The 18,993-nt window shown below is 41.7% G+C and overlaps 2 protein-coding genes across 2 annotated transcripts; one reads left to right on the forward strand and one right to left on the reverse strand.

The window, feature by feature from the left end:
- Positions 1–5,468: 5,468 nt before the first annotated feature.
- On the forward strand, positions 5,469–11,581 carry LOC121768336 (histidine kinase 4-like). Its single transcript, XM_042164806.1, has 11 exons — positions 5,469–6,616; positions 6,928–7,164; positions 7,256–7,425; positions 8,262–8,480; positions 8,573–8,759; positions 8,850–8,901; positions 8,993–9,222; positions 9,347–9,445; positions 9,609–10,309; positions 10,473–10,976; positions 11,051–11,581. Exons 1-11 carry the CDS (start codon positions 6,278–6,280, stop codon positions 11,289–11,291), a joined length of 2,979 nt encoding a protein of 992 aa, XP_042020740.1. The 5' UTR covers positions 5,469–6,277; the 3' UTR covers positions 11,292–11,581.
- Positions 11,582–15,050: 3,469 nt separating this feature from the next.
- Positions 15,051–18,075, reverse strand: LOC121766382 (annexin D5-like). Its single transcript, XM_042162673.1, has 6 exons — positions 17,923–18,075; positions 17,006–17,151; positions 16,656–16,874; positions 15,901–16,116; positions 15,729–15,818; positions 15,051–15,624 (listed from the first exon to the last, which is right to left on the reverse strand). Exons 1-6 carry the CDS (start codon positions 17,996–17,998, stop codon positions 15,418–15,420), a joined length of 954 nt encoding a protein of 317 aa, XP_042018607.1. The 5' UTR covers positions 17,999–18,075; the 3' UTR covers positions 15,051–15,417.
- Between the last annotated feature and the right edge of the window lie 918 nt (positions 18,076–18,993).

An 18,993-nucleotide genomic window follows, 5' to 3' on the forward strand; every position in this document is an offset into this window, starting at 1 on the left:
ATGTTGTTGGCTGGGATCAATACAGAGGAGGTCCAGAAAGTTAAGCATAATCTCAGTGAAGTCTTTGAGATGAAAGATCTGGGGCCGGCTAGAAGAATCCTGGGAATGTCCATAGAAAGGAATAGAGGCAGCAAGCAGATATATCTGACTCAGTCTGATTATGTACTGAGATTACTGAGAAAGTTCAAGATGGACAATGCTAGAGGAGTGGCAGTGCCAATGGGTCATCAATACAAGCTGACAGCAGAACAGGGGCCAAGGAGTGATGATGAAGTAAGGGAGTTGCAGAATATACCGTATGCAAATATTATTGGCAGCATAATGTATGCCATGATATGCACACGCCCTGATGTAGCTCAAGCCATATCAGTCACAAGCAGGTACATGAGCAACTATGGAAGAGAACATTGGTCCGCACTAAAGTGGCTAATGAGATATCTGAAGGGAGCCAGTAGTTGTGGGATTTTATTTGATGGAGGAAGTCAGTGCAAAGGAGATGCTCTAATAGGGTGGAGTGACTCTGATTTTGCGGGAAACTTGGACACAAGGAGATCCCAATCAGGTTATCTATTCACTTTATATGGCTCGGTGATAAGCTGGAAGAGCAGCCTCCAATCAGTAGTTGCTTTGTCAACAACGGAGGCCGAGTTCATGGCATTGACATCCGCAGTAAAGGAGGGTTTGTGGCTGAAAGGAATATTGAGGGATTTTGGTGTGATTCAAGAAACAGTGAGCATAGGGTGTGACAATAACAGTGCACTTTGCTTATCCAAGCACCAAGTGTATCATGAACGGAGTAAACACATTGACGTGCGTTTACATTTTATTCGGGAAAGAATTGAAGATGGAGAAGTAAAGGTCTTCAAGGTTGATACGGCTGAGAATCCGGCCGACATGTTAACTAAGCCGATTCCAAAGGCGAAGTTAGAGCTGTGTATGGAGTTGGTGAACCTCAGGAGTGACAAACTCATAATTTAGGATGGTGTTGTGGGTAATGAGATGGTGATTTTGATGATTTAAGGTGTTTAATTTAGGTTTTTATCCACACATACACTAATTAGTGTTTTGACGAGTTTGTCGAGTGTTTGGAGCTAAAACAGGTGAAAATGACTTGAAAACGAGCTTGAAGGAAGAATCGCCCACTATATTATTCAAGTCATCCGCGCTTCAATGCGCGACTTTCGTATAATAGCCATAACTCTCTCATCCGGACTCCGATGGGGGCGTGCAAGATACTCACGCGAAGCCCTTTCGAAGACGAAGACAATGCTTTTGGAGGATTTCAGAGGAAACGCCCGACCGGGTGATTTTTATGGGAAAACGCCCGACCGGGCGTTTTAGTCGCGAACTCCAGAAAGTTCGCCCGACCGGGCGTTTTGGCGACTTAAAATCGCCCGACCGGGCGATGTGTTCTGCGAGGCTTTACGTCTGTATTTCCACCCCGGGTATAAAAGAGACCGAGGGTTTTCGTCTCCCACATCTCAGAGCCCCAATCCTCCTCCCTCTACACATTCTTCCACTCCATCTCTCACACATAACTCATCCATCTTCCATTGGAGCGGAGCTCTGCAGATCCAGGCAAGAAACGATTGAAGATTGAAGATTCAACCTTGGGTTCTATCGATTTCTTTCATATCTAGTGCTATTATTCTTGTTTTTACTACTTGTCTATGAGTAGTTAAACATCATTTGTAGATTTGTTTGGTGAAAATTATTATGAATATGTTTTGATTGATTGAATTGAACCTTTTCCTAGCTCTTGTGATTATTTTGCTTGTTCTTGTGCTTTTATTGTTCTTTTGTCTGGCCAACTTTAGAACTATGTTCGTTAACTAGATTAATCGAGAGATAGCTAGTTTTACGTGGTAAAAGGAACGAGTACAACACATAGGTTTATCTGCACTCGAGAGAGGGGACCCTTTGTGAGGGCTTGAGTCTTAGGAACCATAAGGAGTTAGAATCTAATCTATTGGAAGGAGACTTTGATAGTTAGAGTCTAATCTACTGGATAAGTGCACTAGAGAGAGGGCTTATCTTAGAATCACGACTTTCCTAATAATCCTGGAGACACTTATAGGTAAAGGTTTTGTGAGATCAATCATCACTAGGTCGTAGTAGTCGTATCCTAAAACTCTACATTCTTTAGCCTGCTTTGTCTATTTTATTTTATTTTTATATTTGTTCATATTTATGTCTAGTTTATAAAATCAAAAACAAAATTCTCCGTGTCTCTAAATAGTATATGACGCTTAGTATATGATAGCCAGTTGCAATCTTATTCCCTGTGTTCGATATCCGGTACTGACCTTTAGCTATACTAGATCTACCCTGTATGCTTGCAGGTATTTTTAGTGCTAATAAATAGTGCAGTCAAGGAGTAAGTTAGATGTGAAGCAGCCGAATCATCAAGGTGGAGATTGTAAGATTGATGATGAATCGCTGCATCAGGAAGGTGAAACAAAGCAGAAAGCTGAAACTCTTCAGCAGCCGTCCGATTGCGCACAATAGAGGAAATTAAATCATGGCCGTTCGATTCATTTCGACCGTTGGAGAACTGTAGCTTTAAATAGTCAGTTGATGAGTTTGTTGTAGTTAGTTCAGCTCATTTTGTAATTCTCTCTCGATTCTTCAATAAAGTTTTCTCTCAAGTTCTCACGCACGATTCAGTCCAAACACACGCACAAATCAGCTCATAAAGCTAACATATTTATCATTGATTGTGAGTAAAATGTTTGTTAACAATCGAAGTATATTTTACATTCACAGCTATTAATATCTAATTCCTTACCTAATCAGAAGAATTTTAGGGCTTGAGCAAAACTAGGTGTACCCACAACATATATTTGGGCCTCTACGGTCCAATATTATGGGCTTCAAATGGGCCTATATGACTTCAGGAAAACTATGCTAGATTAATTTTGTCTGTGTGATTAGATCTTTTTTTATAGTCAAAAAGAGAAATGACTCAAGTAACTAGGGACAATCCAAAATGAAATACGACTCAAATAACGTGGGACTGAGGGAGTATGCTTTTATATAGAAATTTGAAAAGTATGAGCACAGCATATGATACTACCAAATACGGATATTGCATGCATAGCATTATCTACTTTAAGCACAAATGATTATCAGATAATACTACTATTTTCTAAAATAAGTGTAGATAAAATCTCCCCACTTATCCAAATTGAAATTCTTTTGCCAAAGTTGTATAAATTGAGCTAGGCATAAATTTATTGTTGTTGACCAAAACATTATAGGATTCCACATTTGCTATGATTCAGGTTTGGTGCCATAAGATGGTTGGCTTTGAAATAATTAAATAAGACAAAATCACCTCTCAAGTGGCAAGTCAGCTAGTAAATTACTGCTAACTAGTCAAAACATTATTATTATAATATAATAATAATAATAATAATAATAAAAGAAAACCATCAACGTTAATAATAATAATAATAATAATAAAAGAAAACCATCAACGTCAGCAATGAATTATCAATGGTCTAGATATTTCAATACAATAGCGTATGTTTTTCGCACTTAAAAAAAATAGGGAAAGGTTTCAAAAAAAACTAAGACGGCGGACTTGCAAGACATAATTCTGCAGACATGGCTACATACACATAATCTCCATCAATTCAAATCAACACGCTTAACTCGATGGTTAAAGTTGGATTTTCAGCTTCATTTTGAAGTCTTTAAGTGAATCTCATCTTCATCAATTTAATGAGTAGTAAATTCTAAAAAAGAATGTAAATTAAAAAAGATAAAAAAAAAGTAAATTCCAAAAAAAGAACGGTAAATTTTTAGATTGAAGATGGTATAAAACATATCAAATAGTACCGTTCATGTTTGAGCATGCGTTTTTTATTAGAATCGTGCTTAGTCAAACGACTTTGACTAATAATAAATGTGACATAGCATTTAATTTTGTGAAATTAAATGCAATAGCATCGATCTGCTTTCCGAGTAGATGACCGTAGTATATTCATTTTCTCAAATCCGATTCCCGGTGAGTGAGAAATAATATATTAAAGTTGGTCACAATAAAGCTAGAAATTAGCTATAAGAAAAACTAAGAGATTAATTAATTGAGGGTTAATTATCCCACATCAGGGATGATAAACTTCTTTGATGAAGTATTTAATAAGATGAATTATTATGTGTAATAATTATCGTGGAATAAGGAAGGTGATAGAACCCACACGCGCGCGCCGCCGCCGCGACCCGTACATCGGTCGTCGGGTGCCTTGTGCTTTGGCAATTGGTCTTTGGGCTATTCTTTGGAGCTGGTCGTTGATCGGGGTTCAAGCCCTACATATTCTTTTTAGACCAACTCAAATTCCAAGCTGTCCCCGATGGACCCCGATGCATAACGGGAGACCAAAGGTCCCCGATGGTCCATGGTGTATCTCGTCGTGTAGTGTGTCCAGATGCATCGTGTCTCTTCAACTCCCAACGGCTAGTGCAACAGTCAGTAACCCCCGGCGGTTGCGGTCAATGGCCTACATATTCTTTTTAGACCAACTCAAATTCCAAGCTGTCCCCGATGGACCCCGATGCATAACGGGAGACAAAAGGTCCCCGATGGTCCATTGTGTATCCCATCGTGTAGTATGTCCAGATGCATCGTGTCTCTTCAGCTCCCAACGGCTAGTGCAACAGTCAGTAACCCCCGGCGGTTGCGGTCAATGGCCTTGATGACTGACATTATGTCTTTTGACTCCACCAACCCCTGCGGGTGGACTTGGCCTATAAATAGGCATGCATCCCTGCAATCTACACATAACAAACTTAAGCATTCTTGCATACACGCTCTCTCCCTCTCTGCATAATATTCCCGTCGAAGCTCTGCCCTCGCCTACTCCCGTTCGCCAGAGCTCTGCTACTAGCGGTGCTGCTACTTCAGAAATGGAGCCGTTTTATATTTGGGAACGACACATCAAACCGAGAGCACTAACGGGGCGTATCTGGTCTTGCGAAAAGAGGACTCCTCGACTCGGCTTACCGTTTTCCATAAGTTTTTCCGTGTAATTTTTCAGTTGTTTCCGTGTATTTTTTTCTCCTTGTTTTTCTGTGTGATTTTCGCCCCGCAAGTTTGTATCTTCGTATATAAATACTATAGTTATTTCTCTTTTTCATTCTATTTATCTTTGGTTGAAGTTGCTCTAAGGTAATTGAAGTGGAGAGATAATGATAAGATGCCCGAAAGTAACATCTATTTTTTATTCTTAGATTATATTTTTCTGTGGAATATATTTAAAAGTGGTTCAATTTTTTAAAAAAATTATAACCCTATCATAATTAAAAATTTAACAATTATATCTACCCATCACAATTGCAATTTATTTACGATTAAAAACACAGGTAGAGAGAGAGAAATAGTAATGAGTTTTAGTTTGATTTGAAATGGTAAAGAAGGGGACAAGAGCTATCTGGGAAAATCCTGAAATTCGATTCAGTTTACTTTAAAAAGTGTGCTATGAACATATCCATCGCACTTACCACACTCGCTATCACATTACAATAATATTTTCGGGCCCCCAATTAAACAATGTGAACTCAACCACATCAAACTGGAGACTGGAGTACACTGAATCCAGAATTGGGTAGCTGTTTCCTTGCTAATATTTTACTTGTGTTGAGAAGAAAGCAGATGAGGTGGTCAAAGATGAAACCTTGGGTAGTTTGAGTTTGCGTGGGGTAATATTTTAAGGGAGGGAGGGAGGGCAGAGAACGTGCTTTGTTTTGTCTGGCTCTTCTTGAAAATTATGTTCACGCTTCAAGAGAAAATCTATGCATGATTAGGTCCCTTATTCTTTGGTTGTTTTTAGAGAGAGAAGGGGGTTTCTTTTTTTCTTTGGAATTTGGGGAGGGTTTCGTCTTTTGAGGTCTGCAACAAGGCCATGCTTTGCTCCTCCATCATGGCATTGTGATTTGTGAAAAGAAATAATATTAAACTCTTTCTTTGAACAAAATTCCTACAACTTTAGGCTCTTCTAGTTCTGGGGTTTGTTCAAATCTCCTCTTGGTGTAAAATGCGGATGGTGCTTGTACCACACCACAATATTGATGTAATGATTCACCTTGAGCCGACGAAAGGCCTCTTCTTTAAATTGTTGTTGCAGGAACAGGCTAGTCTTGAAAAGTTGTAGCAAAAAAGCTCATGAGTGTGTGTACTTGCGTGTCTTTTCTTGAACTCTTAGACTCCCTTTGTATTTGGGGGAGGGTGAGGATTCTTAGTTGAAGTGAAAAATAAAAGGGGGGGTTTTGGAAGATGAGTGAGAAAAGGCAAGGGTGCCACACAGTGGCTGTGAGAGTGAATGAAGCAGCTGGTACTAAGACTAAGAGAAAGCATTCTGCTCTTCTGAGTTACTGTTCGAACCGTGGGGTTTTGGGAATCTTGATCTTGCTAATGTTATTTTTGAGCAAGAATATTTATGATCATATGGATGATGAGCAGCAGAAGAGAAGGAAGGAAGTTCTTGTAGGCATGTGTGATCAGAGGGCTAGGATGTTGCAAGATCAATTTAGTGTCAGCGTTAATCATGTTCATGCCCTTGCCATCCTCGTCTCCACTTTTCACTTTTACAAGAATCCCTCTGCAATTGATCAGGTTTGTGGTATTCAACACTTTCTTTACCATAGAATTTACAAGAATCTTTCTGTAAGGACTTTGGTTTGTGTTATAAATATGAAATTTGATTTCGTTGATATATTATGGCATTGCCTATGTTGGTTGTTTATCTTGCCTCGGTTATTTGTTATATCTAGTGTAACTGACCTAGGTCTTCGTAATGCTTCGAGTGAGTTACTTTATTAGTTGAGAGTTGAAACATAGTAAAACTCAGTTTGATCTCACACTTTGTTTCTAATTTTGAATTCGTTGCTTGTATATGAGAAAAATTATGACGGTGGTAAATGCAGGAAACCTTTGCCGAATACACAGCTAGAACAGCTTTTGAGAGGCCTTTATTGAGTGGGGTGGCCTATGCTCAGAGGATTCTTAATTCAGAGAGGGAAGAATTTGAGAGGCGGCATGGATGGACCATTAGAACAATGGAGGAAGAAGAACCTTCCCCGATTAGGGATGAGTATGCTCCAGTAATATTCTCTCAAGAAACTGTTTCCTACATTGAATCACTTGATATGATGTCAGGGGAGGTAATTGAATACATTTTTTGATGATATAGTTTTTGGTTATGGCTTGTGAGGATTTTCATCTTCTGACTACTAGTTCCTTTTGTCAACACAGGAAGACCGTGAAAACATACTGAGGGCTCGAGCTACTGGTAAAGCAGTACTTACTAGCCCATTTAGGTTGCTAAACTCGCATCATCTTGGGGTTGTTTTGACCTTTCCGGTTTACGATTCCAAGCTCCCCCCTAATCCCACTGTGGAAGAGCGGATTGAAGCAACGACAGGGTAAGCAGTTGCTCTGTCTATTTGAATTGACAAATGCAGCACTCTTTCATGTTCTCCTAGTGAATATTTATACTACTATGTACTGTTCCATTTAGATTCTTTTCCTTAATTCCATGTGTGTTGTAACTAAACGGATTACATTTGCATCCCTTTCAGATTCGAATACCATCTAAAGTAGCTTGTTTTCAGCTATCTTTTATAGTACTGAAGTAAATATTGTGAGGTATATAATAAGCTAAGGAGTTATAATTATTGAACAATAAAAACAACAATTTCTTAAAACTTGTACAGCTGTCTTCTTTATGAATCACACTTGCATCCCATTGTAAGTTTCAGTTTCCGGTACCATCAGAAGTCACATTGTGTTAGCTACAGCTCTTCTATAATAAACCTGATGTAATTACTATGTCTTTGATGAAAAATTGAAATCACAATTATTTAACAGCGGGAATCATACTTTCTTGACTCTTCTAGATTTGTCAAATTAGTGTTTCTTGTGTACCTCTACATTTACCAATCTGTAATAAAATATGATATGGAATTCAATTCATGCATGTCCAAGTATGCAATAGAAATAGTGACTCATGATTTGTTTTATTTTTTGTAGATTTATTGATTGAAGTCTGTGTAAGCACTTTCACTGAGTTTGGAGACCAATATCTCAATATCTAGTTCTCCTCTCTGAATAGAGATAGTAGGAAAGCATGATTCTTATTTCTGCTTCATTTGAGGTTCCTCATATCATACTAGTTTCTAATCTAACTACAATGCAAACAGTGTTTGCTCCGTGCCTTGCATTCCTTAACTGGTGTTAATCCAACACTAATTTCATTTAGGTACCTAGGCGGGGCCTTTGATGTCGAGTCCCTTGTTGAGAATTTGCTTGGGCAACTTTCTGGGAACCAGGGGATTGCTGTTAATGTATACGATGTTACCAACTCTTCTGATCCTCTGATCATGTATGGCCATCAATCTCTAGAAAGTGATATGTCACTTAAGCACATGAGCAGGCTCGACTTCGGAGACCCATTCCGCAGGCATGAGATGATATGTGGGTATGTGCTCAAAACCCTTAAGTCATTTCTTAGTAAGTTGATTGTACAGAAAGATATAAACAGAAATGAAACTTGATTCTTCTTATTTGTAGGTACCTTCAGGAAGCTCCAACATCGTGGATTGCGCTAACAACATCATTCTTTGTTTTCGTGATTGGCATATTAGTTGCATATATGATATATAGCGCCGCAATCCACATTGTTAAAGTTGAAGATGATTTTGATAAAATGGAGAAACTGAAAGCTCGAGCAGAAGCGGCAGATGTAGCCAAATCGCAGGTTTTTCATTCAGTACTTGCTCTTCAAATTATGTCAATCTGCTGCTTCTCGATCTTAATTGGCTTTATTTAATTTTCTATATTTTTGCAGTTTTTGGCTACTGTGTCTCACGAAATAAGAACACCTATGAATGGAATCCTAGGTATATTGTTGTCTTCTGAATTCTGATTCATAATGTTAATCTCATTTTTGACCGGTAATTGGGATAAGTAACTCAGTTTTTGCCATTGCAGGAATGCTACAGTTGCTATTAGACACGGAGCTGAGTTCAACACAAAAGGACTATGCTCAAACAGCTGAAGCTTGTGGAGAAACACTGATAACCTTGATAAATGAAGTGCTTGACGCATCGAAGATTGAAGCTCGCAAGTTGGAGCTTGAGGCTGTTCCATTTGACCTTAGGACAATTTTGGATGATGTTTTGTCCTTGTTCTCTGAGAAATCTAGGCAAAAGGGTGTCGAGGTTAGTCTGGAAATTTGTTAGAGTCGAATTTATTGCCTCTCTTTTCTTTACTTTCGTCTTCTTCAGCATCTTATTTGTTTAGAACTTTTCCATGCAAAATTATGTTATTAACTGGAGAGTGCAGTTGAGTGTTTTTGTATCAGATATAGTACCCGAAGTTGTTGTCGGGGACCCCGGAAGATTTAGACAGGTCATTACCAATCTTGTTGGGAACTCAGTAAAAGTAAGTGTCATGATCAAAGCTTCTAACTTCCACTCACTGTGTATTTGAATTCTCAGTCTTGAAAAGTTTGTTTTTTTTATGAACAAAAAATAAAATTAAAAGCCATCTCTGTTGAGCTGAAATGGCCCTTTTGCTCATGTTCTTTATTTAAATATTTTGACAGTTCACTGAGCAAGGGCATATCTTTGTTCAAGTCCTCTTGGCTGCACAAGCAAAATCTGTTATGGATGTGAAGACTGAAAGCTGCACGAATGGAGAATCTGAGTGCAAAGTGCAATCTTTTGTTCGGCAGTTCAATACCCTTAGCGGCAGACAAGCTGCCGATGATAGGAGCAGCTGGGAAACGTATAAATATTTAGATAACGAATCCAGTGATGCTTCGAGAATTGTGATGAACTGTGATGCTTCTCATAGTGTTGCCTTGATGGTATGTGTCGAAGACACCGGAATTGGTATCCCTGAACAAGCACAAAAGCGGGTGTTCACGCCTTTTATGCAGGCAGACAGTTCTACTTCTAGAAATTACGGAGGAACGGGCATTGGGCTGAGCATTAGTAATTGTCTTGTAGAGCTAATGGGCGGTCAAATGGACTTCAAAAGCCGTCCCCAAATAGGGAGCACCTTCTTTTTCACTGTTGAGTTTCTAAGCTTTAAGAATAGTTTAGTTATAGATCTGAAGAAATCTTTTCTTGATGATCTGCCTAATGAGTTTAAAGGGATAAAAGTACTTATAGTTGATGGCAAACCTGTTAGAGCAGCTGTTACAAAGTACCACTTGAAGCGACTCGGCATTAAGCCTCAAACTGTGTGTAGCATCGCAAAGGCAGTTGCCGTTTTCGGAAAAAATGGCTTCCTGGTTTCTAGGTAAGCACTTGTATTACTTGTTTTTCTAGTAGGGTATTCGCTAAATATCACTATATATCCTTTGTTTTGGCTATGAATCTTCTTGCTGTGTGTACATCTCTCTGTTTTCCGACGAGGATAACCTAGCAATCTAAGTTGTTGTTTCCTTTGTTTTGTGGGGCAGAGATGAAAGGCCGCCAGATGTATTACTAGTTGAGAAGGATTGCTGGATTTCCGGTGAAGAAGATGACACGATGCTGTTATTGAGCTGGAGAAAAAATGGTCACTCATATAAGCTACCAAAGATGGTCCTTCTTGCAACCAACATTACAGCTGCCGAGTGTGAGAAAGCAAAGGCGGCTGGATTTGAAGATAGCGTCCTCATGAAACCTCTGAGAGCGAGTATGGTGGCTGTGTGCTTGCAGCAGGTATTGGGGATCAGCTGGAAAAGCCAGCACGGAAAAGATACACTGAACAAAAGTATCGGTAAATCTGGCTTGCTATCTGGAAAGAAGTTGTTGGTGGTCGACGATAATGTGGTGAACCGCAGAGTTGCTGCCGGTGTCCTAAAAAAATTTGGTGCAGAAGTGCACTGTGTTGCGAGTGGCCAAGAGGCTCTGAAATTGCTTCAAATACCACACGAGTTCAGTGCCTGCTTCATGGATATTCAGATGCCTGAAATGGACGGGTGCGTGTCGCTGTCTCTCCTATGCTACGAGCATGGAACATGTATATCTAACATCTTGCTTCCTCGTGCTGCAGGTTTCAGGCGACTACTCTTATTCGGGAGATGGAGCATAGTGCCAATACACAAGCAAACAGAGTGAAGGGTGAGTGGCATATCCCGATATTGGCGATGACTGCTGATGTTATACATGCCACACTGGAGAAATGCTTGAAGATCGGCATGGATGGATACGTGTCTAAACCTTTCCAGGAGAAGAGTCTGTACGAGGCTGTGGCAAAGTTCTTCGAACCAAAAGCAGCAGTAAATGCTTCTTGATTCATCTATCCGACAGTGCCAGTGATTTTTTTTCCTTACTGTGTCGCCAGTGGATTCGCTGAATGGCAGGTAAGGGCAGTCGCCTTGACTCCGTTGGCAAGGCGTGGTTGTATGTATATTGATTAGGGAAGATGTAAATGTTTGAGGGGGTTCCACGAAATGTGAGTCTTGTCTAGGTAACGAAGTCTCTGTAGAAAATCATCATTTATGTATGTTATTGTGTTGTAGTAGAATTTAAGTATGTAAGCGATAGTTGTTGCCATTCATAATCATAACCTCTTTCATCTTCATTATTAGACCATCCACAATAGGCGCCCAGCGACCGCCCAGCCGAGCGCCGGCGCTGGGCGGTTCGCTGGGCGGTCTATTGCAGCCGCCCAGCGGCTGAGTGGAGAGAGAAACCGCGCAGCGCTGGGCGGTTATGTGGCGCTGGGCGGTCGGCTGGGCGGTCCGTTCGGCGCTATTGCAGCGCCCGGATCGCCCAGCGCACCGCTTAGCGCGAAAAAATAATTTTTTTTTTCGAAACACTATATATACGCGCTTTGTTCGTCATTTTCATTCGCACGACTTGTTTTAACGAGTATTCTCTCTATCTTAATTTCTGTTCAAGATCAACAACGCAAAATGAGTAATGCTGGTGGTAGTAGTGGTGGTAGCTGAGGGGATGCTGAGGAGTACGAACGTCGAATGGCCGAGGCGTTGGACGCCTATACGACCAACGCGATAAACCAATGGATGGAAAGGGCCTTGCAGCCGGCGATACCTCGACCTCCCCCAGTGGTCCACCGCCGCAGTGTGATTGATCGGGATCACGTAGCTGCACATCAGCGCCTATACGAAGACTACTTCGCACAGGAGCCTCGGTTCAACGCCAACCTTTTCAGGCGTCGTTTTAGGATGACCAGGAACCTGTTTATGCGTATTGTCAACGCTTTGGAGTCTCGATATCTGTATTTCCGCTTCAGACACGATGCGTCTGGCAGACCCGGCCACACACCTATTGAAAAGTGCACTGCGGCAATCCGGCAGTTGGCCTACGGAGGCGCGGCAGACATGTGGGACGAGTATCTCCACATCGGTGAGACGACTGCCTTGCAATGTCTGAAGAATTTCTGTCTGGGAGTGATAGAAGTATTCGGTGATCATTATCTGCGAAAGCCTACCCCCGAAGACTGCCAAGATCTGTTGCGGATGCACGGGAGTCAACATGGGTTCCCGGGTATGTTAGGCAGCATAGATTGTATGCATTGGGACTGGAAGAACTGTCCCGCAGCCTGGAAGGGGTTCTACACGTCCGGCTACAAGGGAAAGAATCCCACGATGATCCTGGAGGCCGTAGCTGATTACCGGCTTTGGATTTGGCACGCGTATTTTGGGATAGCTGGTCCGAACAACGACTTCAACGTCCTCAACTCGTCGCCACTTTTCAACGAGCAGTGTCAGGGCGTCGGTCTGGCCATCAGTTTTGTCGCCAACGACAACCAACATGATATGGGCTACTACTTGGCGGATGGGATATACCCTAGGTGGCCCGTCTTTGTGAAGACGATCCGATGCCCAGGAGATGCGAAGAAGGCCTACTTTGCGGCACGGCAGGAGTCGGCGCGCAAGGACGTGGAGCGCGCATTTGGTGTGCTCCAGTCTCGATGGGCGGCAATTAAGGGTCCAACTCGTTTGTGGGATGTCCAATGCATTGCTGATATCATGTACGCATGTATTATCATGCACAACATGATTGTCGAAGATGAAGGTGGCGAACTGACCAATTGGGTCAACGACGATAATGAAGCCGGTCCAAGCCACGGCGTGGCCGCCCCCAACGTACGGAGTGGGGTACCTCACGATGAAGCCGGCCTCTTACAAGCACACGCCGACATGCGCCAAACGGCGGCTCATATTCGACTCCAAAAGGATTTAATTGAAGAGTTATGAGCACGGAGGATTGACCGCCATTAGTTTTTTTTAATTATGTAATTTTTTTTAATTAATGTACTTTTTTATATTTTATTAATATTAGTGAATTTTCTCGTTTTTGTGTCGTAAATTTAATTCCGTATATTGTGTGATTTTTAATTATTTCATTTTGTATATATTTGTTAATAATGATGTGGATAGTATGTGGCTGGGCTATGGCTGGGCTATTGCTGGGCTATTTGCTTGTTTTGATGATGTGGCAGGAGGATTTTTAGTGCTGATGATGTGGTAGTGGCTGGGCTATGGCTGGGCTATTCCTATTGTGGATGGCCTTAGACCATCCACAATAACCGCCCAGCGACCGCCCAGCCGAGCGCCGGCGCTGGGCGGTTCGCTGGGCGGTCTATTGCAGCCGCCCAGCCGCTGACTGGAGAGAGAAACCGCGCAGCGCTGGGCGGTCGGCTGGGCGGTCCTTTCGGCGCTATTGCAGCTCCCGGATCGCCCAGCGCACCGCCCAGCGATAAAATTAAATTTTTTTTTTCCGAAACACTATATATACGCGCTTTGCTCGTCATTTTCATTCGCACCACTTGTTTTAACGAGTACTCTCTCTATCTTTCTTTCTGTTCAAGATCAACAACGGGAAATGTATCTCAACAACGAGCCTAGTTCCGGGAGTAGCGGGTCACAAACTCCGTCGATCCCTGTGGGAAGTGGATGGGGTCAGGTGCCCGGGTACTACAACATGTACCCATGGCAGCAGATGATGCCCGGGGCCCCAATGGGGGGAGTCCGCCGGGTTTGTACACCAACGCACTCCGCATGATGAGCAGTGGCCAAACGGAGGATGACTGCAGGAGAATAGCGGAGAAAGCCTTCCCACTGAAGGGTTTATACAAGGACTTCACCTACTGGAACTGCTATCTTGTACTGAGCGAGTCCGAGAAGTTCCGAGTAGGTGTCGACTCTGGCTGGCCGAAGAAGCAACGACTGAACTACACCGGCGATTACAGCGGCAGCAGCGGAGGTTCCCACGACCTCCCCGAGACGACGCAGGAGTTCCCCACGCCGCGTTCGGTCGGTGGCCGACCTCGCCCGATTGGGCGCAAGCGCGCTCAGCAGGCGGCGAGAGGGAACGCCGGAGCTTCCCAGGAGGTCCAGTCGGCATCCCCCCTTGGCCAATCCACCCAGGAGCTCAAATTCTTCGCTCGCGCCCAAACGCGCGCTCAGTTGATCAAGACGATGGCCGAATGGCGGGTGGCGACGGATCCCGTGGAGAAGAGCGTGCTTCAAACCTTGCTCATGAGCCTGCAGGACGAGTTGGAGGCTATACGGAGGGAGACCGGTGGCGGCGGCGGCGGCGTAGGCGGCGGAGGTGACGGCGATGGTGGCGGCGGCGATGGTGGCGACGGAGGCGACGACGACGGAGACGAGGAGTGAATTGTCACTCTTTTTTATTAATGTATTTTTTTTTTAAATTAATGTACTTTTTTTAAATTATTGTACTTTTTAAAATTTTAATAGTATTATTAAACTTTTCCCGTATATGTCTCGTAAATTAAATTTCGTATATTGTGTGATTGTTAATTATGTCATTTTATATAATTGTTATTAGTGATATGGCTATTGATGTGGCTGGGCTATTTATGATGTGGCTAGGCTATGGCTGGGCTATTTATGATGTGGCAGGAGGATTTTTAGTGCTGATGATGTGGCAGTGGCTGGGCTATGGCTGGGCTATTGCTGGGCTATTCCTATTGTGGATGGCCTTATAACCTCCCGGTCTGTATGTATGTATTTTGGACAAATGCATTAATTTATACAGTTCACTCAGAAAAGGAAAAGTGATAATCAAATCCGTACATGATTAGGTCTTTAATACAGAAAGCTGAAAGGGACAAACCTTAGTCCAATATACAGCTTATGACAGCTAGAAAGCCATACTTAAGTACTACAGAGAGACAATACTATAAGATATAACTAACCTAGCAAATATTACACTGCTAAATTTGACGTGGAAACAACTATATTACACGCAAAAGCAGACAATTGAAGGACATACAGAATAATTAGACTTTTTCTCTAAATCATGGAACTTTACTTGCAGGTAGACACTTCCACGAAATTCATTTTCATGGCCAATCCCATAAGCTATACAAACAACGAACCACGAGATCAAGAAAAGGGTCGATTATTAGACACTCTCCGCTGTCTAGCGGTGTGTGGCACCTAAAAGAGCCAGAAGGAATGTTCTGTAATGACTTGATGTTTCTGAGTGCACTGCATCGTTGAGCGACTTCCCGTATTTCTTTTGGTACTCTGCCTTTATATACTGCAGATCAATCTCAGCTCTTGTCACTATCACTCTGGTAATAGTTGTATCATCACTTCCCATACCCTTCATTGCCTTGTGCAGCATCTGTATTTCAAAGTGAAACTTGCAGTCATTACACATTCATCATGAATCATGATGACATATGGCAAATCCTGGAGAGAATATAATTAAGACGGATCGTAGTTTACCTTTGCAAAATACTTCCCAGGGTTTTCAGCACACTGTAATACAGTCAAGAGACCAAGCTCAAAGTTCCCAGACGTTTCACTTTTTATGGCCTGCAGAATGAGTCATAGATGTTTATTCACCCAACAGACAGTTTCTACACGCAAGAATTACAGTCTTTAAAGGAGAGAGTACCTTTTTAAGCGAGCTTCCATACATGCTATGATAAGCAGAAGAAACAGCAGCCAATTGCGCCCGGCTTCGTTCAGCAAAAATGCGTATGAAAGTGTCCTCATCAGTTCCAAGCTTCTTCTCACCAGCTTTAAAGAGAGACTTAGCATCATGCTCTGCTGTTGCCCTGTCTACCTCCGGACCTTCATAACGAGGAGCACTAGCATATGCAAGTAGCAACTGTAGTGTAGAGCAGGGAAGGACATAAGCAAGGATTTTAAGATGAAACTCTTTGTCATGAATATATTCATAGATTGTGAATATTTTTTTCACATCTTTGTATTATTATGTGCTACACTTGTATGCATATGTTGACCATTATTTTGCTGACTAATGAGCATTTCCCATTTGATAATTTTTTTTTGTTTGTCAGTATAGCTGATGAGTCTACAATTCTTTTAGAAAAATTAAAACAAAACGAAAATTGTGCCAAATTTAAGCAAGTCTTGTGAGAATGAATCAAAAGAAAAGTAGACAAGGAATTTGATGGAATAAAACCGGGAGGCATCTTAGATAAGACTCAGTCACTCAGTGGTTTATTGACAGAAACAGCCAAGCATACTCAAAACAAAAACAGAGAAAAGTGTCAAGTGAAAGTGAAACACCATTTTATCCATCTGGATTTCGTTGACGTGTTAATATGTGCATCTTATGTGTGTGTGTGTGTGTGTGTGTGTGTGTGTGTGTGTGTGAGGGAGAGAGAGAGAGAGAGACTGGACCTTTTTTAGATCACCGGTTGCTTGGAATTCAATATCATGCTCAAGGTAAGCATGAAACTTGGCATGGTAGATTTGTTTGAAATGTTGTATTTGTGTTGAAGTACGCGAACAAATGACTTCAGTAGCAGCTTTCAGGTCAACGAAATCACCAGTCAAAGCTTTCCTTACTACCGTTGCATCACGTACAGCTGGATCGGGCATCCAAAGCAAAATCGCTCTCTGATAACATTTCGAAATACAAACATGTAGATTGGTTATAAAATATAAGCTGTTGGAAAGACAATTCTATAAGTTTGTGTTAGTGATAGCTTATGAATGGAGAAAAAAGTATGGATAATCCCCCTTTGTACCTCAATATCACCCCTGAGTTCTGAAGCCAGTCGTTTAGTAAGTTCTTCAGAATATATAGTTTTGTACTCTTGCTCGATGAGAGCACGTTGCATTGCATTTCTATGAGCAAGAATATTAATAACTTCTGCAGTGTTGCACCCAAAACCTGAAATTTGCAATCATCTGTTAGACCTGCTAGTAGATTTTCTTTTCATCTCTAACATATAATGTATAAATATCTCAGATGCTCCTATACAACATCAAGATAAAACAGAATCTCCAGCTTATTAGCAAAATGGTAAGAAGCAATTCAAGGGCAACATTGTTTACTGGTGGTGAACTACGTCGTGCTAATGTCATGAGCTTCACGACAGCTGATCTAATCTATAATGTACTTATATGATAGGTTTCCTAAATGGTTGATTAACTACGAAATTTATAAACGATCGTCTCTTATGACCCCCAAAAAATAGTATTTCTGAATAGCTTATTCTCAAACGCAGAGTAATTAACTCCGTTTCTGGAAACATTCTCTCTAAAAGCTTTTCGCATTCTATTAGTCACCTATGTACTGTCTTTAATTTTTTTTTTTAAGTCCTGGCCAGCATTTGGAGATGGAATCAGCTTGCTGATAAACGTTCGTTGTTCAGGTTGCAAGTCACTTGCAGAATATCAAATTTCACGAGAGGATTACGACATATTATAACACTAGGCATGTCCTCTACAATTCTTCTACCTGCTTTCCTCACACCTCCATACAGAATCACGAAATAATTGAAAATGACATGACAAATTAGAACCTAATTACAGATCGAGACTGAGACCTAGAAAAGTAGAGTGATAGGAAGAGCTAAACCCCCAAAATGCTTTACATTTGGAAATTATTACGTCTTACGACGTAAAGCAGAAAGGAGATGGATGAAGAAGAAGCAGTTACCCTTGAAAGCGCGGTAGAGTGCCATAGCATCATCGCGAGGCGAGGTCAGCACTGGAGGAACGCTCAATGTCGCCATCTTTGATTCTTTCTAATAATTATCTCCCCTAGTCAATTCACTTTGATAATGAAGCAGAGACTATGAGTCTCCACTATAGGCGGAACATCCTTTATAGCCCGCCCCTTTTTTATCTACTGCCCCAGTTTTTTGTTAACAACTCCAAAAATTTATTTCCGCTACTATAATGGACACTTACAATAGCTCCAATCTTTTTTTTCATTTATGTTAATTCAATTATATTTAAATTTATCGGACTATACGTAATTAGAAGAAAATGACCATACGTGAAGAAATTAAAATTAAACACTAAATTTTCGTCGTATTAAAGTACACGAAAAATTATACAACGAAAATATAATCTAGTGCAAATTACAAAGGTGTTCACACTGCGCCGCTTCCCCTACATCCCCAAACTTTTTCAATCAAATCGACCTGGAGTGTGGTATGTGTTGTGGTCCTGCGCATATCAGTAAAACGTTGGATCAAATATTCATTGCTCCGTGGTACGCCCATCTGGATCGGCGCGGAGGCAACACCCTGACTTGTACTTGCGCCCTTTTCCGGTGCCCAGCGCTCTGCCACAAATCCTTCATCTTCTATTATCATATTATGCAATATGATACATGCTAACATAATATTCACGACATCATCTTCGTGCCAAACTCGTGTCGGGCACCATATAATGGCCCACCGCGATTGGAGGACACCAAAAGCCCGCTCAACATCCTTCCTAGCACCCTCTTGTTTGCGCGCAAAATATTGTTTCTTCGGTCCAACCGGTTGGCGAATTGTCTTGACGAATTTTTACATAGATAATCCCCTTTTCTCCAAGCTTCATAGTCCGTCATGACTTTGAGCCTAGTCTCTTGGTCGCTTGGCGCGGGCGGCTCGTTTTCCGTGAGGAAGTTGGCGACGCCCAATGTTGTCAAGTAGAACAACATCTTTTGGTACCACCGCTTGAAGTCAGATCCTCCAAACTTTGGTGGCTTCTCGGCAGGTGGCATCATTCTTGG

This window comes from Salvia splendens, chromosome 15, assembly GCF_004379255.2.
Source record: "Salvia splendens isolate huo1 chromosome 15, SspV2, whole genome shotgun sequence".
In the NCBI taxonomy this organism is placed as follows: domain Eukaryota; kingdom Viridiplantae; phylum Streptophyta; class Magnoliopsida; order Lamiales; family Lamiaceae; genus Salvia; species Salvia splendens.

Coding starts and splice junctions, on each gene's coding strand:
- LOC121768336 (XM_042164806.1), top strand. CDS start 6,278: ATGAGTGAGAAAAGGCAAGGGTGCCACACAGTGGCTGTGAGAGTGAAT. Junction 10,310..10,472: donor AATGGCTTCCTGGTTTCTAG/GTAAGCACTTGT, acceptor TTTGTGGGGCAG/AGATGAAAGGCCGCCAGATG. Junction 10,977..11,050: donor CAGATGCCTGAAATGGACGG/GTGCGTGTCGCT, acceptor CTCGTGCTGCAG/GTTTCAGGCGACTACTCTTA.
- LOC121766382 (XM_042162673.1), bottom strand. CDS start 17,998: ATGGCGACATTGAGCGTTCCTCCAGTGCTGACCTCGCCTCGCGATGAT. Junction 17,152..17,922: donor ACTCTACCGCGCTTTCAAGG/GTAACTGCTTCT, acceptor TGCAAATTTCAG/GTTTTGGGTGCAACACTGCA. Junction 16,117..16,655: donor CAACCGGTGATCTAAAAAAG/GTCCAGTCTCTC, acceptor TCTACACTACAG/TTGCTACTTGCATATGCTAG.